At 36.2% G+C, this 24,912-nt stretch overlaps 2 protein-coding genes across 3 annotated transcripts; both read right to left on the bottom strand.

Annotated features, from left to right (window-relative positions):
- Positions 1–2,581: 2,581 nt before the first annotated feature.
- Positions 2,582–8,469, bottom strand: LOC104237209 (probable galacturonosyltransferase 13). 2 transcript variants are annotated; one of them, XM_009791316.2, is made up of 6 exons: positions 7,631–8,469; positions 6,320–6,375; positions 6,026–6,184; positions 5,040–5,630; positions 4,071–4,373; positions 2,582–3,477 (listed from the first exon to the last, which is right to left on the bottom strand). In XM_009791316.2, exons 1-6 carry the CDS (start codon positions 7,848–7,850, stop codon positions 3,196–3,198), a joined length of 1,611 nt encoding a protein of 536 aa, XP_009789618.1. In that variant the 5' UTR covers positions 7,851–8,469; the 3' UTR covers positions 2,582–3,195. The 2 variants fall into 2 exon arrangements, with proteins under 2 accessions (XP_009789618.1, XP_009789619.1); XM_009791317.2 differs by having other exon boundaries at positions 6,026–6,181; positions 7,631–8,348.
- Positions 8,470–16,802: 8,333 nt separating this feature from the next.
- Positions 16,803–17,381, bottom strand: LOC138878405 (uncharacterized). The gene has a single exon (XM_070158082.1). The coding sequence runs from the start codon at positions 17,379–17,381 to the stop codon at positions 16,803–16,805; it is 579 nt and encodes a 192-aa protein (XP_070014183.1).
- Positions 17,382–24,912: the final 7,531 nt, after the last annotated feature.

Below are 24,912 nucleotides of genomic sequence, written 5' to 3' on the forward strand. Positions count from 1 at the left end.
ACGTCTGAATCTGAATACACATCTGAATATCAAGATGTGTATTAAGAATAAGACATCTGAATCTGAATACACATCTGAATATATTAAAATGTGTATTAAGATCTGAATACTAAAAATTAAGATTGTTTGATTTTTAACATCTGAATGCATAAAATTTATCTTTATTTAAAAAATAATAAACATAAAATTCAAAAAATACTAACTAATCTAATATTCTATCAATAAAATATATAGTTTTTTAAAATATGATAGTTATTGTTGGTGATGGCTAACGGGTGAATACCGACTAGAGGCGGTGGTTGGTGGTAGTTTTGGTTGATGATGGTGGTTCATGCTAGTAGCTAGTAATATTTGGTAGTGGTGACGATTATGATTGAGGATGGTGGTGGTGGGTGGTGTTAGTTAATCATGGCGGGTGGTGGTTTGTGATTGAGGAAGGTGGTGGTAGGTTATAATGATGGGTGGTGTCCGCTGTGGTTGTTAATAGTGGTGGAGTGGTTGGTTGTGATAGTTGAGGTGGATAAGTATTGACTGTAGGTGAGAATGATGATGGTCAGAGTGGTGAGGATGGTGGATGGTGATGGTCGATAATGATGGCGACTATGATTGAGTATGGTGGTGGTGGTGGTTGAGTATGGTGGTGGTGGTAATAGTGGTGGTGGTGGTTGAGTATGGTGGTGGTGGTGGCGTGGCGGTAGTTGATAATGGTAGGCAGTGGCGGTAGTTAATAATGAATATGTGATAGCATCTTAATGAAATTAAGTCTCTGTAATAGATCTTAATCATACAGACCTATTCAGACTCATTAAGTAGTTATGAAGTAAAAAAAACAAACACACTTAATGATTAAGATTTGAATAATTAAGATTCAGACTTTAAACAAACACACTTAATGTGTGAGATCTGAATGATTAAGATTCAGATCTCCATTAAGTGCAAACAAATGAGGCCTAAATATTACATCCATAAGAAAATCCCAAATATTTCTAGAATTTTTGTAAGGAAAATTCTATATAAAGTCTTAAAAATATATAAAAAATTATATATTTATATGTCGGTTTACTTTGGTTTTTTTTATTCAATACCAAACCAAACCTAGTCGGATTTTTTAATCAGTTTAGTTTGACTTTTCGGTTTGGTGCGGTTTTTCGGTTCAGTTTGTACTACTTGTCATAGAATTTTTCTCGTAATTGCCTTGTAATTTCACATGATTGCATACACATTTTTTACAGTGAGAACTTAAACTCAAGCACTTGAATACAGGTAAAGGTATGTAAGTGGAAAACTTGGTACATAAAAGAATTTCTGCATATAGCAATTGCATCTCATGAACGGGGGAAGTGCACGGTTAGCCACTAATAACACATGTATTTACTTTTAAGCCACTATTTAAAATGTCTTTAATCTTTAGCCACTACTTTAATAAACTTTAACTGCCCGGACGAAAATACCCTTCTGCTCATGTCCTTAACTTTTGAACTTAACTTTAGGACTTTAGGACTAATGTCCTTAACTTTTGAACTTGTAACTCTAAGTTCAGGACTACATGTCCTTAACTTTTGAACTTAACTTCAGGACTTCAAGACTACATGTCCTTAACTTTTGAACTTGTAATTGTAAGTTCAGGACCGAGTGTCCTTAACTTTTGAGCTTGTTAGTCTAAGTTCAGGACTTCAAGACCTATTGTCCTTAACTTTTGGGCTTCTAGCCTAAGTTCATGACCTATTGTCCTTAACTTTTGAGCTTATTAATCTAAGTTCAGGACTTCAGGACCTATTGTCCTTAACTTTTGAACTTGTAACTGTAAGTTCAGGACCTATTGTCCTTAACTTTTGGGCTTCTTAGCCTATGTTCGGGACCTATTGTCCTTAACTTTTGAACTTGTAACTGTAAGTTCAGGATCAAGTGTCCTTAACTTTTGAACTTGAAACTCGAAGTTCAGGACCAATTGTCCTTAACTTCTGAACTTGTAACTATAAGTTCAGGATCCATAACGTAGCAGAAAACCAAACGTTATTTGTATCTTTTCACAAAATAATAATAATAATAATAATAATAATAATAATAATAATAATAATAATAATAATAATAATAATAATTGCAATCTACATATAAGATTGATGTCAAATGAAGTGCACAAAATTCTTCCAGAATCATCGTAGTTTGCTATTGATTGTTCCAATAAATAAAATTGAAAGAATTACAAATCTAAAGAAAATAAGAGTACAATTTCAGAGAGTAACAACCAAATCATCCTACAATTTCTTGTTTGGTACGTTGACGAGTTAACAAAAATTAAATTAATGATAAAAGAACAATGATAAGGACATTCGAAAAGAACAAAGAAAGAAATTATGAATTTTTATTAATGCTTTTGCGCTTCTAAGTTCTGTCCGACGTTTATCATCATTTTCACAAACTTACGAATGATAAATGTTTCTGCATCGAATTTGAGAGAAAGAAGCGAGAGTTTGAGAAGAAAAACAATGGAAGAAAGGATAAAAATGTTTTTTCATATTAATTTTAATAGAGCAGTGACTATTTTTGCTCAACATTAGAATTGCTGGATAAAAAATAAATATCACCTTCAATAGTGGCTACCACACGCCATTTTTACTCATACAAGTACAAAGTAGTTCCCCACTATGTGGGACATTATGACAAAAATCTCCATAAAGTCTAATATGATAGAGATAATTAAATCAAGTAATAGAAGTTGAAATGTGGGTGATGACAACAATATAAAGAAAAAGATTCAATATTTTAAGATAAAAGAATTAACTCTAAATCTAAGGGGGCCAAAGTAGGAGCTTTTCAACATGGCCTGCATCCTAGTTTTTCTTCTCATATCAGCTCCTATCACCAATGGCAAATGAGTAGCATTTTCTGCCCCCTAAACAATAGTGACAATAAGCTACACCCCAGCTAAGAGGCCAAAAAGAATGTCCTTTTTCTCCGCTCAACGAAAATAGATGAACTTCTTACAGACTGAAAGAATGAATCTTATACCAATGCTAGAAATGCAGGTTCTCTTCATAGAAGTGAGCCAAAGCAGCAAATCCGATAACCTGAATATACCTGACCAAATTCAGCCAGTCTAAGAATCTCCTTTTAATTGGATCTTGAAGTTTCCTAGCCAAAAAGGTTCATTCGGATTCCTGCTTTGTGTTTTGTCCTTGAAGTATAATCCATTGATTACTCCAATATGTGGCAATTCTTAATAAAATCGTTCGAGTAGTCTACATACTTGGTCCAAAAAGGACGGAGATGCTCAAAGCCTAACTCGAGCCAAGGTTTGGACTGGCCATTGTAATGAATTACAGCAGCCTTCTTTACGTCCTCAATGTTGGACTTATTCTGATAGCCCAAGCCAAGCATGTGCCATGAAGGGTCAATGGGGTGAACGTGACCTTTGAATGCGATCAAAGCAGGAGGTAGTGTTCCAAGCTTCCACATTGTCAATTTTGATTTTAGATTCTACAAAAGATAAAGAGGTCAAGAATGTCAATTTATAGCACATGCTTACTATTCTTTACAAGAATTAAGATATTTATAATACAAGATAGTCCAATCACCCAAATCTAAGTATACACCAACCCCGTTAGGGGGGTGATATGCAATGCGAAGATTCCATGTCCTGCTTTCATGCAGCTTGTATCTTCAATAGTTAAAGACAGCGACAATTACAAACAACAAAGAACTCTTGAACATAAAAATTACAGCTTTTAAACCTATTAATTTAAAAAAAAAAGTTCTAACGTAAAACAGGAAAGTAGAATAGTAAATTTAAAAGCATACAAACCAAGAAGTGAATGCTGAATTAGCACGTGTTAGTGTTATCGAGAAGAAAATTTCAGGAGGAAAAGCTGAATAAGTCACAAATTAGACAAGATACATAAGCAAGAAGCATACAAGAAATGAAAAAAGTCAATTCATTGAATGCTAAATAACTACATCTATTGCATGATTAGAAAACTAATCCAAAGACGTTCATTAAGCATTCACTTATTGGTTTGTATGTCAAATTGGAAAATTAGTTAAATATCATTAAGCATGCGGGATCGGACTACCTCTTTAAGCCATGAATGGTAAGTGTCTCTTATATTTGTCTTTCTCCATGCATGTAAGTCAAAGACGTTCATCCCATAAGCCCATGCACACTCTTCAGGGTTCAAATGTTTTGCTATGAGAGGATGAGAAAAGTTAAAGTAGTTTCTGAATCTCTTTGACATCACCCACTCATCTTCTCCTTTACAGGTCTCAATAGCTCCATTCACCTTTCCCTTAAGGTCAATGTCCCACAATGGAGACAAGTCGCGCTGAATTACAACATCATCATCCAAGAAAACCACTTTATCAAGGTTTGGGAAGAGCTGCATATAGAATCTCAGATTAGTATTGGGAAAAAGAACCGTATATCTACACAAACTAGAGGTGGGAATTACGTGAAAGAATTAAATAATAAAACTTGCTAACAGCAAGGAGAAAAAGGCAAAAAGAAAAGTGTCACTGGCTGCAGCATTTGTAGTATTAGGGGGCATTTCAAAATAGCATTTCACAACATAAAATTAAGATATTGGCTCAACAACAAATTCAGATCTGGGGCTGATATTGTTTGTCCATACTGCTTCGGGATCGAATCTGGAATAAGCCTTGAAATTGCTAGGTTACATGTGTAATGTAGTTCTATACAAAACTTAGAAAATCCAATCCTATTAGCTGCATACTGCACATGAAATGTGAATGATTTGTGGAGCACAAAAATCTGTACCCTTTAGCACTATAATTTGGATAAGCATTAAACTGAAGTTCTACAAGCTCCAGTCATGTGTCTATAACAGATAAACAAAAATAAAATAAAAGGTTAATTAAGCCTCAAATGTCGTGGGTGGATTAGACCAAAACCAGGGTTCACCCAATAGAGTACATATGTACATATGCCAGTGAGAGGAAAGGATGTAAGGCTTTTGGACTTCACTATTTCATCCTTCAAATTCCATCGCAAAAATAGAAGGCAATAATGTCAGACAAAGTGTTACCTCTGGCAAATATATTCGAATATGATTGAGCAAGGAAATATATTTTGGACTTCTAGCCTGTAGTTTTGAGGCAAAAGATCGTGGACTAGTATCACTGAGATTGGCCCCTAGTACATGATTTCCATGGTAGTATTTCCGAATACCATAATGGCCCTCAACTGCTTCAAGCACTGGAATATTTTCTCTGGTTAACCAGTCAAACTGATGAATACCTCTAACTTCCACAATAGCGGGAGAGACAGGATTCAGAGCAAACCAGGAGTGCATCCCTGCATATGTTTTCTTGTCAGTGATGACGTGGAAAACAATTTTTTCAGGCTTTAGAGATGACCGCACAGCAGAATTGACCACAACTGAAGCAGCTAGGATATTATCAGTTGACAATACAAAATGGTGCAACAACTTCTCAGAAAGCAGAGGGAGTAGTTCTGGCGAAGGCAACTGTCTGCGTGCATGAGCATTAGATGAGTACTCATCAGTCAACCGCAGCGAAAGACAGTGAATGCCTTTTGGAACTGCACTTGCAGCAAAGTGTTTATTCATGAGCTCCGCAAATTTTGATTCCCTGATCTCCCTTTCAGATCTATCCATCTGCAAAATAGTAAATTATTAGATGAAGCAAAAATGAGCTATGAGGTACATACACTTCATCACAATGCATACAAAAGCATTAAAGGAAACAATACTAAACATCAACCTAAAAGTGATTCACAAGCTCATTGAACAAAGGGAGATAACAACACGAATCATCACGAAGCATGAAAATGAAGATAACAATATGAATCATTTTGCTCAATCACAAGAACAACAAACCCATGCCTAACAAGAAGAAGGGATTCTCCGCAAATATTGTGCCACTCAAAAACAAAGTGGGGACTGGAGGCAAGTGTGTCATAAAGCCAAATGAACAGGCCAAGTTAATAAATCAATTGAACATGAAGTCACGAACAATTGAAAAATGGAGAAGAACAGTTATTTGCACATACCATTCCCTTCAGCATCAAAGCAAATTCTTTTGCACTGTACTTGTTATTTTTCATTTCAGAAACAAGTTGACTATAAGACTCTGGGAGCTTCAGGCCAGCTGGCACTTCTTCAGAATTCACTTGATTGAGGATCTTAACAAAATCCTTAACCAACCTCTGCTGAAATAGCAATGAACGATAAAGGCTTGGATTAAGGAAATGTATTCTGCATTACTAGATAAATGCTTAATACAGGATTGAAAATCATTGGCACTACAAACCAGCAACAAATGATACAGAGGGAAGTTTATTTACCTTAGAATCATCAGTACGTCCAAGAAGCTTTGGTCCCAATCGTCTGCCTAAACAATCTGAATATATCAATGAATAAAGAATGAAGTTAAGGTTTGTCACGATGTTAGTTAAATTGTAACAGTGAAAGGTGGCGCTGTGATTTAACTATACAGAAGTAAAATTGAGCAACCAAAAGAAGCAGCAAGAACAAGCATCATAACTAAATCCAACAACACAGACCAAACAGGATTCTTACACACACTGGTACTTTAATGTGGGTCCCAAACCCCAAAAGAATCTGACCAGGAAAAGCTTCTTCTTTTTCTTCACTACAGAACAGAAAAAATAGCATTCAAAGACATCCAAGAGAAACTGAAAGACAAGATCAGTCGATGCAATGAGCAGATACTTAGGCTACATGTGCCAGAAACCACCTTTTTCTAGACTCTAAGAAATACCACAAACCAAAAAAAAAAAATAACAACCCTCAGTCCTCTTGCACGCATAGACATCCATGATTTGAACCCAATCAAGTCTTTGCCACCAAAAGAACAAAAGTACATACATAATCCTTTTGAAATGGTAAACATTTGTAAAATGACACAAAAAGAAATGTCAAGGACTGCAATAAGTTTTTATTATGAGTATCTCCATCCTTTCCTTTTAAGGGTGCATTTGCCATCAAGCTGAAGACTTGACTAAGCTAGGGAAAGAAAGAACTCAACTTTCCCCATACTTTACACAATCCAAATGTCAAAGTAATCAACACGACTTCAATATCATCCAAAACGATCCAAACTAAAAAATAAAAATGACTTTACTGCGTCATTGATGAACAATAACAACAAGAAGTGTGCCTCAATCCCAAACTAGATGAGGTCGGCTACATTGCTGATGAAATTAGTCAACAAAAAAAAGGAATCCCAATTCAGCTCTACAAACAACAATGGCTCAGCCTCAAACAAGTTGGGGTCGGTTATATGAATCTTCACTGACCACGTTACTCCATTTAAATCATCTCATTCTAAACGTAGAGGTCTCCGAAGGTTAAACCACTCCTAGAAAGCATAATTGCAATTCAACTCTAATAAATTTTAAGCTAATCAACAATCAGAAAAGGACATGAAATCCAATCAAAAGGAATCAGGAACGGTGCAAAAAACATCAGGATCAGCAAGCTAATTGCAAGGTCAATGGATGATCTAGCTCACATTAACATAATGGAAATAACATCATCATCATCATCATCAACAACAACAACAACAACAACTAAAATAACTATACCTCAATCCAAAAATTATCATAATGGGAAAGAGAGTAGTTTTAAAGTACCAAATGAGGAGCACTTGTTGACACCTTCAAGGGTAACAACAGCAGTGAGAATGAAGACAAATGGCAACAAGAAAGCTAAGATAAGTATTGTATGAAATAGTGTTCTGTAGGAGAAGTGGCGAGCTGCTACTTTGATCTTCATCAATTCACCAAACCCTCCATTGCTATTGCTGCTCGATATTGTTATACTTCTCATGCTAGGTGAGAAGTGCAGCTGCATCTCTTCTTCCTCCCTGCTTCTCCACTTTAACTTTCCCTATTCCTCTCACCAGTCACCACCCAATCCAACCACCTCAATCCTTAAACAATCCAAATATAATGATGCTATTTTTGTCAACATCAGATCAAACAATATAGCAAATTTAACAATCTTTATAATATTTCAGACACCCTTTATTCCCCTTTGCCTAAAAATCAAAACTTGCTAAACCCCATAAAAATGGAAGATAAAATAAGGATTCTTGAATCATACAACGGTGTTGTTGTCACTATTAGATCCAAAAATACAGCAAATTTAAATATCTTGATAATATTTTCAGAGACCCTTTTTTCTCCTTTTCCTCAAAAACAAAACTTGCTGAACCCCATATTAAATGGAAAACAAAAAAGGGATTCTTGAACCAGTCTCAAGGCAAAAACACACACACTTTTGTATGTGAAATGAATCTGTATAGCTATATTCTATGTATGTAATGAATGAATTAATGAATGAAAATTTTGAAATCTGATGAATTGCTAGTCTCTCCCATTCCCTGATATTGAAGGATTGAAGAGAAAGAGAGAGGGAGGAGAAGGTAATTGGAATTTTCCTATTTCTGTGTGCTTTGTGTGTTCTTTCTAATTTTGATTTGGTCAATGGTAGTACTATTTCCTCTCCATGTTAGGAAATATTTTTTTTAAATGAAAAAAAAGGGAGAGAAGAAGAAGAAGGAGAGGAAAAAAGAATTATATATGCTAATAAGTTGTTTAATGTGAATTTTCATTGCATAAATTTACTTAAAAAATGTGAAGTTCTTCCAATAAATTCATTTCAAAAAGGAAAAGGTCTAAATTTGTTATTCAATTTTATTTTTTATTTCATTTTTGTCTACTATAACTTTATAATTAGCAAATTATCTCGTATTTATTCTTATCACTGCAACGGATAGGCTCCATGTGTCTATATACTTCGAGAAAGACACGTTAAAGTTCTGTTAGTGGGTGAAGGGCAAAAAGAGATTTTCCTAATGGCAAGAATAATATAACAATAGAAATCAAACAAAGGGCAAATATGATAAATTTCAAGTACTACATGAACAAATTTGATTCTTTTCTCTTTAAATATTCAAACTTCTTATGAAAAATGAAAATTTAAATTACCTCTATTATATTTTAAGATTACTCGTATATGCGCCCTTTTGACTATAATTTAAAACTATCATGTTGGTGCTCTATAAAAATTAAAAATGATATATATTAACACTAAAATAGAATGATTTTAAAGTATGATGGAGGTATGATGGAGTATAAAATTAAGATATTTTGTATAGTAAAGAAGAAAAAAAAGTAATAAAGCTAAAAAGTGAGAAGAAAAAAGAGATACTAAACACAACCGCAGAGATATAGAGAGAAGTAAGGGAGGAGTATTCATTCACTCGCCGATTAATGGAGGAAAGGTGTTGAGTTGGAACGAGAAAGGACACTAAAGGGGGTAAATTGAGGTTGCACTAAGGGGTCATTTTTATGCTGGTATTAGTAATGCATAAGTTAGTTATGCAAGAATAAGTAATATAGAGATTAGGTATGTCAGGTTTAATTATTTTCGAGTTTAATTATTTCATCTTCTACTCCACATAAGTAACACATAAATTAACTCATAATCTGTGTTTATTATGTCACAAAATTGCACCAGGTGTCTCCCTAAGGGTTTGTCTTTAAATATTGTTTTCCATTTTGTAATTTTATTGCAAAATAGGCTTCTTCTTCACCAAAAATATCATAGTTCTTCAATATTGAAAGCTTAAAATTATTATTTGGAGGGTAAAAACTAGAAGATAATGATACTATTAAAATCATTTGAATATTGATAATTCATACTTAAATGTTTAGTTCATATACACTTTAGTCTTTAAATATCTCAAAACATCATTATTGGTCATCAGAAAATGTTGAAGAAGACAAAATAGATATTCTTGATTTGGTATTATTTGATTAAATTGGTAACTGCATAGTTTATGTTGATATTTCGAGACTTTGTTTTTAATTTGAGATTATTTTGAGCAGACCTGAGGTGGTTTGATAGAAATTGAAATTGCAAATTCCAAAAACCCTTTGTTGAATGACACAAATAAATCATTTCAATCGGATAGATTTTGATGAATAATTTTTTTTATAGGTCAATTGCAGATAACACAAGGTCACGCCAACCTGGTAGAATTTAGTGAACGGTTGAATATGCACAAAATTATGACAGCCGAATAGTATTTGTGAATAATTTAATAAATGCGTCGAATGTAGGTAATACAAAGTCATGCCAATATAGTGAAGTTTGGTGAATAATTTAAAAATCACAATGTCATGCCAACATGATAGAATATATGAATAATTAATAATATAGGTAGAATAAATATAGCATAAAATCTAATAATTCAGTCAATGAATTTAATTTTTTACTAACTCATATGAATATAGTATAATATTTATGATTTGTTTGATTGTTTAAATTGCAAAAGTATAAACATGAATTTAGAAGGTATTATTTTTTAATAATTATTTATACTGATGAGCAAAAATAAAGTTAGTAAAATATGAATTGTATTTAACAAATAAAAAATAAATAAAAATTGTAAAAGAAAGAAATAAAATATGAAAAGTCGCAAAATTATATCAAAATACATTGGAAGGTCAAAAAATATGAATAAGAGAAATGGCGTAAAAGAATAATACTAAATATATTTAAAAATGAAAAAGAAAAAATTATATTACCTTGTAATTGCATAGTGTAATTACCATCAATTCTCACCTTTCCCTTGAGAATTGAGGAGTGTAATTACCCCCGTTTAATTACATCCAATATCATGATGACCAGGCAATTACTTTTTGAGACAAATATGTCAAATTGTATAATTACATCCAATTACATTCAAATCCAATTCATGTGTGGTTTTTCAAACAGGCTCTAAAAGTGCTTTTTTAAAAAATACTTTTGAGAAAAATATTTTTCTTAAGTTGATTTTAGAAATTTGGCTAAACGGGTTATTAATATCTTTTGATAAAAGTGAACTAGAATTTTAAATTAATAAAGTATGATTATATTAATTTTTAGTTTTATTTTATTTTTATTATTGTGTCAATTGAAGCATACTTTGGTATAATGACTCACTTGTTTTTTGGTAAAATGGATATTATATTTATACTAGTTAACAGAAGGAACTACACTTGGGACATTACTGGGGTATCTCAAAGATCCCATAGTTGAAATGTTTTGCATAATTGTATTTAGGTTACAATCCACAAAAGACCTAACTAGCTCAGTTCCTAGGATGTCTGCCCAAAATACATCATTGGCAAATATCGGAGGAACTGATAATGTCAAAGATTTGTTCAAAAATATCTCCTTTGTTGCTTCCTTAGCCAACGCATCAACTACTCTGTTCCCGGTAAATATGCCCCACCACTACTCTGCCCATCCTTTGGATGATTGATCTGCATTCACAAATTAGAGGGTCAAAAATCAGATTGTCATTCAATAGCATATTAATTGTTTCTGTTGAATCAGTGTTTATTTCCAGTGGAACTAGATTGTTTTGCTCTGCTAGCTGTAGACCCCGAATGAGGCCTGGACTTCTGCCCTTGTATTTGTTGCTTGGGGTATATTGGCCATGTAGCCCAATATCCATTCTCCATTGTGGTTTCTGAATATTCCCCCTGAACCTCCTATTCTTAGGTTTCCCTTTGCTGCTCTATCTGTATTCAGTTTGTAGGAACTTCTGGGTGGGGGTTACCTTTGTTGAGTCATTCTTTGTAAGCATCATGTACTCTTTTGCTTTTGAGATTGTGTTATTGCCATTGATGTATTCTTTCCTATTGTTGAAAACATTGTTGTTTCTTGTTAGCCAGATGTGCCATAGACAAAAGGGAAAGATGTTGTCCCAACAGATGCATTTGTTGTAAGGGACAATTTTGAGAGAGTTCCATGTGGATTGCCACAGATGTCTATTGAAGACAAGGTGATTTGAAGTATTTCCTATGGATTTGGATATGATGTCATTCCAAAAATGGACAACATTGGGACATTCAAAGAAAATGTGGGCAATGTCTTCCTAATCATTGTTACAGTAGTGACATTGGGGGACACAGATGATTCCAATAGAGTGGAGGAAGCTCCTAGTTGGGAGTCTTTTATGGATCAGGAGCCAGATGAAGTATTTAATTTTGTTGGGTGCTTGAAGCTTCCAGATCCATTTGAAGGGTGCTTCTTCCCCAGCAGGGAGGTTGGTTGTAGTCCTGCTTAGGAAGGAGTAAGCAGAGCTGTTTGAGAATTGGTCATTAGGAGTCAAATCCCATATAAGATTATCCTCCTTGGTTGTAGCATTTGGGATGAATACAGAGTTCAGGAGGCTCAGAATACTTAGGGGGATATTAATGGACAAGGCTAAGGTATCCCAATTGCCCAGGTTGTGAATTGAGTTAACCTTGGCTTGAAGGTTGTTTTGTGTTAAAATGCCTTCTATCATGTGCCTGATTGCAGGCTAATTTGGGATCCAAGTGTCATTCAAAAAACTAACTCTATTCCCCTTGTTGACTACCCATCTGCTTGCTTTGTTGCATATCTCCCATCCCTGTAGAATGCTCTTCCAGGTTGGGGATTTTGGATGTTTAGGGTGTCTAAATGCATTAACAGGTCTAGACATGTTGCAATATTTGTGAATAAGCACTCTAGCCCATAGACTATTGGTATTTTTATAAGCTCTCCATGCTAGGTTTGTGAGAGAAGCTTTGTTCTTGATACTAGCCTTTTGGAGCCCTAGCCCTCCCTCTGCCTTGGTCTTAGTGACTACCTCCCACTTAATCAGATGCATCTTTTTTCTTTCAGGGGTGGTGCCCCAAAGGAAATTCCTCTGAATTCTATCAATCTGATTGGTGACTTTGATGGGTAGACTTATGTATTGCATAATATGACTTGGGATGCCATGTAAAGAGGTCTTGGCCAGTATTGTTCTTCCAGCCATGTTAAGGCATTTGGTTTTCCAACCATCCAACTTGGATTGCATGTTGTCAATGATAAATTAGAAGTCTGCAGCTGATTGCTTTTTATGGAAAATGGGAAATCCCAGATATTTTCCAAAGGATATTGTGTGCCTAATGGATAGATGATTGGTGCGATGTTGAAGGGTATCTTGAGTGGTGTTGGAAGAAAATAGGACTCTTGACTTGGTGAGATTTATTTTTTGTCCTGATTGTTTATTGAAGTTCTGCAATATTGAAAGAATGGTATTGCAGTTCCTGTCATTTGCTTTGGCAAAGAGGGTAAGGTCATCCGCAAAGAATAAGTGTGATATTTTTGGTCCAGACCTACTTATACTTATGGGGTGCCATTGGTTATGTAGTACTGCCTTATCAATGGATCTAGAAAGTCTTTCCATGAACATGATGAATAGGTAGGGAGACATATGGTCACCCTGCCTGATGCCTCTTGAGGGTTTGAAAGACACTGATTTCCCCCATTGACAAGAATGGAAATAGAGGATGTACTGATGCATGAAATGATGAGTTTGGATAAGACCTTGGGGAAGTTGAAGGCATCCAGAGTGTCTTTAATAAAAGACCATTTCAGCCTATCAAAGGCCTTTTCTAGGTCTATTTTTAGGATCATGTTGCCACTCTTTCCCTTCATTTTCCTGAAGTGAGTGATATACTCCTGGACAATGCTAGCATTGTCACAAGCCCTCCTATTGGATAGAAAGCTTGCTTGGCTTGGCCTAATGATGTAGGGGAGGATAGACTTTATCATGTTCACAATAATTTTTGTGACTGACTTGTAGATGGTGTTACAGAGGCCAATGGGTCTGAAGTTTTTTAGCATTGAAGCTTGGGGGCATTTAGGGATTGGACACAGAAGAGTTTGGTTCATGGTGCTATCCATGGATCTTGTGGAGAAACATTTTTAGCAGAAGTTTGTGACAGAGTCCCCTACTATATCCTAATATTTTTGGTAGAAGAAAAGGTGGAGGCCATCTGGGCCAGGAGATTTGAAAGGTTTATTGGAAAAGACTGCCCTTTTAATCTCACTCACTTGAATGGGTCTGTCCATAAAAGCTTTTTGGCTTTGGGATATGATTGGTTCCATGGTAGAGTGATTAGTGGTTTCCCAGAGGGGCTTCAGTGTAGGAAGTTGTGTATAGATCAGTGAAGAAGCCCACAATAGCTGAATGGATGTCTGTTTGGTTATGAAGCTAATATCCATTCTCTTCTTTAAGGGAGAGGATTCTATTCCTCCTTCTTCTATTGAGGGTGTATGTGTGAAAGAATCTAGTGTTAGCATCACCCTCATTTAGCCAGTTGATCCTAGCCTTAAGTTTCCAAAAGTCTTCTTCACTTTTGAGGATTAGGTTGAGTTCAATATTTAGCTCAGTTTCAAGGTTTAACAGGTAACTACTGAATTGGTAGCTAGGGGATTTTTGGATTCCAGAGATTCTAGCTAGGAGTCTCTTCTTTTGATGGAAGATGTTTCCAAAGACCTCCTGGTTCCACTTGGTTACTAGAGTCTTGAAACTTTCAGTAGATTGAAGAAGGGTGGAGTGGTCAGTGAATGCCCTATTGATGATGTTGGGGAAAGAAGGGTGGCTAGCCCACATTGATTCAAACCTGAAGGGCCTTGAAGATTTATTGATTGGAGGCCCTACTAGGTTAATTTGCAAAAGGCAGTGGTCTGAGTGGGTCCTAGGGAGGTGAAATACAATAGCTTTAGAGTACTGCTCAATCTAACCTTCATTAGCGAAACACATATCTATTCTTTCCAGAATTAGAGATGTTTTGTTACTGTACCTTTTATTAGTCCAAGTGTATTTGCTTCCCTTTTAGCCTAGGTCTATTAGGTTACACTTATTTATACATTTCCAAAATAGGTTGCTGCGGCTCAGGTTTATAGGGTTACCCCCAAATTTGTCCCTGGCCTTTAAGACTTCGTTGAAGTCTCTTCCTATAAACCAATTTGTTCTTATGCTATTTGATATTGTAATTAGTTGCTCCCATAGGAGTTTCCTATTTACTAAGAGATTGCTAGCATAAATAGCAAAAAATAGCCATGGAGGGTGGTCTGGACTTACCTTCACCATTGCATGGATACCTTGGGGGTAGTTGCCACCTCTTCAACATTGACAAACTCTTCTTTCCATATAAAGACGATACCCCCAGATCGGCCTACTGCTGGAGACTGGATGATCATATCGAATTGGAGTTGCTGGGCTAAAGACTGATGGTCAGCCATCATTGTTTCAAGCAATACCAGCATTGCAGGCTTGTGCATTTTCATCATTTCTAGACAGTGCCGTTTGAACTCGGCATTGTTTCCACCCCGAACATTCCATATGATGTAGTTCATCATTGGAGCTGTGGGTGATTGGTGAGTACCCTCGTGAGGGCTCTTCGGACCTTGCAGACCCAGCATTTGTAGTGGGGGGACTTCCTCTTTAGACTCAGGATTGGAGTTAGGTTTAGGAGGGGTTTCACTGGACCTTATGTTTGGCCTGAGACTAGGCTCATTCCACACTTGGTCATTATTCTGGGGCACAACACCACTACTATCTCGCTTGTTTCCGTGCTGAACTCTATCGATCTCACTGAGTCCAAGAGAAGTGAGTCCGTCCTTGGTGTGGCATAAAACATTTCTGGTTCTTCTGAGGCATTCTTCTTCTTGTGTATCTCCAGAGCTTTGGAGATTCCTTTCTGGATATTCTGAAGAGGTGATGAGTTGCTCTTCCTTTTTGGAGTAGAAGATGATGGGTTGTTTTGGGTTAGTTGATCGATCGTGACAAAGACCGGCTCCGCTGCTGGGCCCTCTTTCATCAGATCTGGGAAGAAAGGTAAGGATTGTAAGCTTTGTAGAATATGGTTATTGAGGGCTTGGGGGTCCGTTAACGGGGAGTTGCTGTCGTTGTGGACCATAGATTGCCATAGGAGAGGTCCGAAGGCTGCTAGTGCCTTGTTCAATGCTTCCACCGTCACCCTAGCTAGGTGGGTTGGGTTTTGCACTATCAGTGTCACCCTATGGTTGCCCAGGGTGAAATCGTAGGAGAGTCCCTGCCCCTACAAGGCAACCTTCAACCAGGAGGCCAGTTGGTGGTCCGGTGGTGGTGGTAGGGTGGTGATGGTGGTCGGTGGTGTTTCTTTTGACATTTTTGTTTTTCTTGTCTTGCTACTTTGGGTAACAAGAGGGGTGAAGTTAAGGGACTATCGTCCCATCAATAAACCCTTTGGTGTCACATCTTGGACAGTGGAAGGGTTTCTGGTCATCGGAACTTGGGGGTTGGGTGTTCATTAATTGGGGATCTAATGGAGGTGACAGTTGTGGTCTTTTCATCTGGAAATAGGGGGTACCAGATAGGGCACTCGATTGTTGTTGGTAACTATTGGTATTTCTCCATTAGAGGTCGTTTCAGGAGATTTGGTAGGGAAAGCATAGGTTTGGGTATTTGGGTGGGGAAATGGGCTGTCAGTGGTGCCCTTAGTGGAGCGCCCGTTTGGGGTAAAGGGGGCAGCCCTATTGGGTGTTTCACCAGGCGTGGTGATTGTGGTTTTGGGAGATGGTCTAGAGGCCCCTTGAAAGCTGGGCTCATGATTGGGGTTAGTGGGGTCGTCAGTTGTTGGCCCCGCTTTTCGTTTGACACCTATATTGGGCTGTGTCCTTGGGCCTAATTTTTGACCCTTTTTGGGTAGCTCTTATATGCTAGTGTGGTTTTTGTTTGGGCCATTTGGACTCTTTTGGGTTTTTTCGGTGCTGAATATTGTTTTTGAATTATAACGAAGAGTTTGAGTTTGGAGAAATTTAACTGAATCGGCATTGAACATATTTACCTGTATCTCCTCCGTCTGTGAAGCATGTTGTGGCTTGTTCGTTTTACCATCATTTTTTTATCGCTTTTGGTTGTCCATGCTTACGTCTTCTTGGGAAGGTGATAGTTTTTCATTCACTTTACTCCGAAATGACTACTTTCCTTTGATAATCCTCATGTGGTTCGTGGGTTGTTGTGGGTGTTGGTGCCCTATAGTTGCAAACATGTGCAATGTGTCCTATTCTGCCACAAATGGTGCATAGAGTCCCCTCTCCTTCATAGATCACAGCCTGCTTATGGTCTCTTATTATTACTGATGTTTCTACTAGGGTTTCCAGAGGAAGTTGGATACAAATACGGGCATATCTTCCCCTTAGGGTAGAGGATGTACATTGGTCTATCTTGAGGAGTTTGCCCAACTTCCTACCAACTTTCTCCAAGATATCCTGGTCATAGAACTCTGTTGGTAATTGAGGTAGCCGGATCCAAATAGCAGTAGAAGTAAGAGTGGCTTCTTGGGGAACAAACTTTGGTTCCCATTTACGTACGGATAGGAAATTTCCAGAAATGAACCAAGGTCCTAGGTGTAGAGCTTTAACCATACTTTCTTCTAGGCTAAATTTTACTATGTAGAAGTCCCACCCTAGGTCAATCAAGATTAACTGTTCGGATGGTTTCCATAGGTCATTTAGCTTAGATCGAAGGAGGTGGTGAGGCATCTTTCGCTTAAACACTTTGATAATCACCGAGTAGCGCCATGGGAGGTAAAGACATTCTTTGTCATCTTGTGAGAGAGGAATTTATCCCTCAATGCGTTTTCCTTTGTCCAGGTCTGTGATTGGTTGGTGATCTATTTCATAGTAGTTTGTTTGGTTGCTCGCTGGTTTGTCCAGGAGCATTTCCTTATAGGATTGATGAGGCATTTCTACCTCCATTTGGCTATGTTTATCCGGGGGTCTTGGTGGGAGTGTTGGCTTAATCGGAGGGGGATCCATGGTGTAGAAAGGTACTGCCAAGCTGAAGTTGGTAGAGAGCATTTTTTGGCGTATGTGGGACTTCTAATAAGAATGTTTTATAATGGCTCACTTATGCATCTGCCTATGTCGACTAGAGTCTTTATTCTATTTGCCTTTTGTTTTAGCAAGTACAAATTAGCTTCATTACATGACAGGATTATGGCCTCGCTTTTTTGCTTCCCCCCCTCAAATCCCCCTATTTGGCTGATGTGAACAACATGAAACAATAAACGACTGATATAATTAGCATGTATGCATAGAATATATGACAACATGTTAAAATTATGGGTTCAACCTTTAAAGTTTTTAATATTGAACTCATTATATTCTTAAAGTTATTGGTTCATATCTACAATTTGTTGCAATTTTAGTAAACTTTTGTATATAAATTTGTGCTCCATTGATATATGGCTACATTCGCCCCTACAAGACAATATGTAACTTTGTATGTAGTGTTGGAATTTGGACTTACGTTAATTGGTTATAGCTTGAAAGGGTAGTGATGTGGCCCAAGTGATGGATAAATAAAAGTCCTAATATTAAATATTATGTGTGTGGATAAGTGAGGCCCAATAACTATTGGCCTGTGATGGGTAGACACTCTTTATAAATAGAGGCCAACCCCCCTTTCCCTAGCTATTAGAAAAAACCCTAGCGTATTCTGCCTCTTGAATACGTGGTAACAGTAGACGTCCCATCAGTCAAGTTCTCGGGGCTGTGAGAGTGCGTAGCTAGTGGATCATGGAAGTTGGTCTCAGGCTTAATCGTCGTTTGCCGTCGCTGCTGAATCTATGGAGTTTAATGGTATGCTTCCTTAGACTCTAACTCTAGATTGATTGTGTAATTGTGTCTTAATCTCTGCTATGACTACAATTTAATTATCTTACAGTTGGTACCAGAGCCACCATAGTCAGAGATTAAGATCAAGAATTAATCTTGGGTTTAAAACGAAAAGGATTGTTGTTAATTCTAGATGAAGGCACGATGTTCTCTTTTTAAAAAAAAACAATTTTTTTTGTTATATCAGTAAACGTCGGCGATCGTTTTGGATAATGAATTAGAGGCGGCGTCGAAAATAAGATGGCTGAAGGACTTTTATTTGTTAAAAAGCATCTGGTTTTATGTGTGGCCTTTCACATTAGTATTAATTGAAATAATAATATCACATAAATTGTAGCGAGTGAAACCCTCGATGACGACAAAAGGCAACATGATGTTCTTGTCTTGTCCAAACTTTTACCTTTGACATATTTTTTATTATTTTAATGTAACACCATCGATTTGAAGTTTGATAATTATGATCAAGCCTTTTGGTATTAGTCATAGAAAGAGTATGTCCTTAATCAAAATTCTCTTTTAATCTGCTACTTCGATCGTTCTTTCTACCTATAGATCGATTTCCTTTTCATCAAAATTTTATAGGTGTTTTATAGCATGTATTAACATGTATAACTAAGAAACTGTGATTAATAAATAGTTTCACCAAAGTGGTCTATTTATTTGGAGTCACTAAAAAGTTCTTAATATTATATACATGTGAGATCATTTAATACATGGATTGAGAATTATGATTAATAGATAGTTTCCACCTAAGTGGTCTGTTTATTTGAGTCATTGAAATATTCTAAATGCATATATCATGTAATTATCCTTTATAAGTGTACACTAGTGTTAGAGATTTTCCCTTTGATACTAGTGACGCTAAATTAATGCTAAGGATAAGTTATTGTAAGAGGAGGTTTTGTGTCTCTTACCTAAAGGAAGGGCACAATGTATGCCTTGTACTTTGGATAATAAGGGGAGTAGGTTTTGTATCTCTTGCCTAAAGGTAAGGTTGCAATGAATGTCTTGGACTCCTTGATTTTTAAAAGGGCAGACAGTTGCATCTTTTACCCAAAGGAGGGGTTTGATGGATGTCTTTGACTCTTTTGATCTATATATTCTAGCCCATAATTTTATCTAATTTTTGTGTTGTTTGCTTATACAGCTGTTAGCAACATGACTAATCAGTTGAATTCCATTGAAACTTTGACTAGTAGCAACTACAAGAAATGGAAACAAGATGTTGAAATAGTGTTAGGTCTGATGGACCTGGACTTTGCATTGACTGAACAGAAACCTGTTGAACCTACAACTACTAGCACTGCTGATGAAAAGGCTAAGTATAAAAAATGGATGAAGGCTAACAAATTGAGTCTTATGATCATGAAGAGATCCATTTCTGATCACATAAGAGGTGAAATTAAGGATAATGAAAATGCAAAAGATTTCTTGAGTGCCATTGGACAGAAATTCCTAGAATCTGATAAAGCTGAGATAGGAAGCCTAATTGATTCCTTGTCTACCATAAAGTATGACCTTATAGGTAGTGTCTGTGATCATATTATGAAATTGGTTAATATTGCTACCAAACTGAACAATTTAGGTGTAACCATTAGCGATGATTTTCTTATTCACCAATCTCTAAGGTCCCTTCCTAAACAGTTTAACCAACTTAAGACAACCTATAATGCACAAAAGGATAAGTGGAGTGTTGATGAGCTTATTACTGTTTGTGTGATAGAGGAAGGGAGGATCCAAAAGGAGAAAGTTGAGGGTGTAGTGAACTTTGTTAGTTCGTCTAGATCAGCTGATTATCCCTCTTATAAAAGAAAAGGTGGACCCAAATTTCACAAAAAGAAACATGGTCATTCTCATCATCCAGATGGTAATAGTGGTCATACTAATAAGCCTGGTGTTAATCAAGGTCAGTCTCATAATCCTATTGGTCCTCAACCTGTAATTAAGAAAGAAATCAAGTGTTGGGATTGCAAACAAGTACTCCCTCCATTTCATATTATATGAGGTAGTTTGACTCGGCACGGAGTTTAAGAAAAAAGAAGAAGACTTTTGAAACTTGTGGTCTTAAAAGCTTAAGGGGTAAAAAGTTTGTGGGGCCATAACATTTGTGTGGCTATAAAAGTTTCTCATTTAGGATAATTGGGTAAAATGAAAGAATTTAAAGTTGAATTATTTCCAAATTTAGAAATGTGTCATTTGTTTTGTAATAGACTAAAAAGGAAAGTACCTCATTTAATATAAAATAGAGGGAGTAGGTCATAAGAAAGTTGGCTGTCCTCTAAAAAAGAAATCAGGTAATTTTTTTGGCTTTTGTCTGCTTTGAAACTAGTCTTGTTCATGTTTCTTTAAATTCTCGGTGGTTGGATAGTGGTACAACTGTTCCTGTAACCAATGACTTGCAGGATCTAGTAAGTAGACGGAAGCCAAAAGAGGATGAAGCCAGTGTTGTTGTGGGCAATGGACTCAAAGCAAAAGTAGAGTTTATAGGGACATCTATTTTACCTTTTAAAAATAATTCTAGTATTCTTTTAGAAAATACTATTTTTGTACCGTCTATGAGACGAAAATTAGTTTCGATTTCCTTTTTGGACAAAGATGGTTATTCATTTCAACAAAATAATGGTATTATTAAAATTCTCAATGATTCACATGTTGTTGCTGATGCTTTTTTAAGTGATGGTCTATATCGCTTGAATGTATTGAATGAAACTTTTTCTGCAATGTATGTTGAAAATATTGCCCACAAAAGGTCTGTTAAGAGTAAACCGTCTTACCTATTATGGCATAGGCGTCTTGGTCATATTTCTAAAGAAAGAATTGAACGATTGGTAAAGGAAAATATTTTACATGTTCTTGATCCAAAAGATTTTGAAACTTGTGTGGACTATGTTAAGGGTAAAATGACCAAGATTAAGAGAAATGGTTCAACTAGGAGCTCTGGACTCTTAGAAATTATTCATACCGATATTAGTGAACCTTATGTACCTACTTTCACCAATCATAGGTATTTTATTACTTTTATTGATGACTTTTCAAGATATTGTTATATATATCTTTTAAAAGAAAAATATGAAGCACTTGATAAGTTTAAAATTTACAAGACTGAAGTTGAAAAACAGCTTGGGAAGTCCATTAAGATAGTGAGGTCTGACCGTGGTGGTGAGTACTATGGAAAATATGATGAGTCTGGTCAATGTATGAGGCCTTTTGCTTTATTTTTGCAAGAATGTAGGATAGTAGCACTATACCATGCCAGGTACTCCTGAGCAGAATGGTGTGGCTGAAAGACGGAATCGTACTCTAATAGAAATGGTGAGAAGTATGATGTCAAGGACTAGGCTACCTGAGTATCTTTATGGTGAAGCCTTAAAAACAGTTAGCTATATCCTGAATAGAGTTCCTACAAAATCTGTCTTGAAAACTCCCTTTGAACTATGGACAACCCGAAAACCTAGCTTGAATCATTTTCACATTTGGGGATGTCCAGCTGAAATTCGTATTTATTCGCCCACAGAAAAGAAAACTGATCCTAAAACTACCAGTTGTTTCTTTATAGGCTATCCTGATTACTCTAAAGGTTTTAGGTTTTTCTGTCCTTGGCGTGGCATTAGAATCGTTGAGTCTATTAATGCAAAATTTCTTGAGCATGATGTTTGTGATTGTGATTGTTCATGTGGTAAGGAAATTGTATTGAAAGAGAAGGAAGTCTTTGTCCATGTTGTACATGAAAAGGTGGTAAACCAACCTATTCATGAGGGGGAGAATCAAGGGAACAACGACGTAGATCCCATAGTTCCTGAGCAAAATGTTCAAAATGAACCATTTCGTAGGTCACAAAGAGAAAGAAGGTCTGCCATCTCCGATGATTTTATCGTGTATGTGACTGAAAATCTCAATGATACTGGAGAGCTGACTGATCCTTTATCATATGCTCAAGCTATTTCCTCTCTATTTGTTGATAAATAGCGTGAAGTAATGAAATATGAAGCTCTATGGAGCACAATGGAGTGTGGGAGTTAGTTGAATTGTCTGTAGGTTTTAGGCCTATTGGTTGCAAATGGGTGTTTAAAATTAAAAGAGACTCCAAGGGAAACATAGACCGTTATAAAGCAAGGTTGGTTGCTAAGGGTTATACTCAAAAAGAAGGTATTGATTATAAAGAAACTTTTTCTCCTGTTTCATCCAAGGATGCATTTAGAGTTGTGATGACTCTTGTGACTCATTTTGATTAGAGTTGCACCAGATGGATGTTTAAACTGCTTTCTTGAATGGTAGTCTGCTTGAAGAAGTTTACATGGTTCAACCTGAAGGGTTTAAAGAAGCTGGTAAAGAACATCTAGTATGTAAGCTTAACAAATCCATATATGGGCTTAAACAAGCTTCCAGGCAGTGGTACTTGAAATTTGATAAAATCATTACAAAATTTGAATTTGTGGAAAATAAGCTTGATGAATGTGTTTATCTCAAAATAGCTAATGACAATTTTATTATTATGGTTCTCTATGTTGATGACATTTTGTTTGCCACAAATGATTTGGGCTTGATGAATGAGACCAAACAATTTATGTCTAGGTCTTTTGATATGAAAGATCTTGGTGAAGCCTCTTTTGTTCTTGGGATAGAAATTAAAAGAGATAGGTCACGTGGTTTATTGGGTTTATCACAACGTTCCTACATTAAGAGTGTTCTTAAAACTTTCAATATGCATGACTGTAGACCTGGTATTGCACCTGTTGTAAAAGGAGACAAACTTAGCAAGAATCAATGTCCGAAAAATGAAATTGAAATGAGAACCATGAAAGATGTGCCATATGCAAGTGTTATTGGTTGTTTGATGTACATACAGGTTTGTACAAGGCCTAATATTGCATTTGTTGTTAACATGTTGGGGAGGATTTTCTTCTAATCCTGGGTGGGCACATTGGGAGGCTGCAAAGAAAGTGATGAGATATCTACAATGCACCAAAGACTTCATGCTTGTATACAAAAAGGTTGATGATCTGGATCTTCTTGTATATTCAGATTCTGATTTTGCAGGTTGTCAAGACAATGTGAAATCAACTTTTGGGTATATTTTTATGTTGGGTGGAGGTGCTATTTCTTGAAAAAGTGAGAAACAAAGCATCACTGCTACATCTACAATGGAAGTTGAGTTTATTGCTTGTTTTGAGACTGCTTCACATGCTGTCTGGATGAAGAATTTTCTTACTAAATTGCAAATTGTGGATTTTATATCTAAGCCGGTGACTATTTTTTGTGACAATAGTGCAACTATGTTCTTCTCTAAGAATAACAAGAGAACAAGAGGCTCTAAGCATGTTAGCCTTAAGTTTCTTAAGGTTAGAGATATGGTAAAAGAAGGTAATGTACGTATTGAGCATATTAGCACAAAATCTATGTTGGCTGATCCTTTGACTAAAGGTCTTAGGCCTGTAGTGTTTAATGAACATGCTAAAAATATGGGCATTTTAGAGTCTTTTGATGTACTTTAGTCAGTGGGAGTCATTTTATAGCTGTGACTGAGATATTACTTTTAATAAATTCTAATTTTATGCAAGCTTGTGTTATTTAATATTTGTTATGCTTATTGACTACATGATAATTTATTTATTTTTATTTCCAATTGAACATTGCATAAACTCATGATATCTTTGAGTTTTGTTATTTGTTGCCTTGATTATCCCGGGTAAGGCACAAGGAAAACCTCCTAAGGTGATATGATTTTAATATCATTTGATTTGGAGGCTCCTGATGTGATATAGTTATAATATCACTTGGAGGATTATTTCTTTCTAAGAGGTGTGAATCTATTCACCTTGATTAGAAAGATAATATGCTTATCACACATGTTTGATCCATGTTGATGGAAATTCTAGCATATGTGGTCGTAGATAGAATTCATACCTTAAAATGGTGTGATGCCTGCTACGATTCATTGTTAGTCTTCTCTATTGATGCTGAATGAATTGTTATATGAGTCATTCTATCCTTGGCTATGTGAGTAGTGTGGCCACTGTAGAGTCTAAAATCTTTTTTCAAAATGATTTTCTTAAAACTCAAATATTTTAAAATTGTTTTCTTGTCCTCAATTAACGTTGGCGTCCAATTGGGAGAATGTTGGAATTTGGACTTACGTTAATTGGTTATAGCCTGAAAGGATAGTGATGTGGCCCAAATGGTGGATAAATAAAAGGCCTAATATCAAATATTATGTGTGTGGATAAGTGAGGCCCAATAACTATTGGCCTGTGATGGGTAGACACTCTTTATAAATAGAGGCCAACCCCCTTTCCCTAGCTATTAGGAAAAAAAACCTAGCGTATTTTGCCTCTTGAATACGTGGTAACGGTAGACGTCCCATCAGTCAAGTTCTCCGGGCTGTGAGAGCGCGTAG

This window comes from Nicotiana sylvestris, chromosome 9 (genome assembly GCF_000393655.2).
Source record: "Nicotiana sylvestris chromosome 9, ASM39365v2, whole genome shotgun sequence".
In the NCBI taxonomy this organism is placed as follows: domain Eukaryota; kingdom Viridiplantae; phylum Streptophyta; class Magnoliopsida; order Solanales; family Solanaceae; genus Nicotiana; species Nicotiana sylvestris.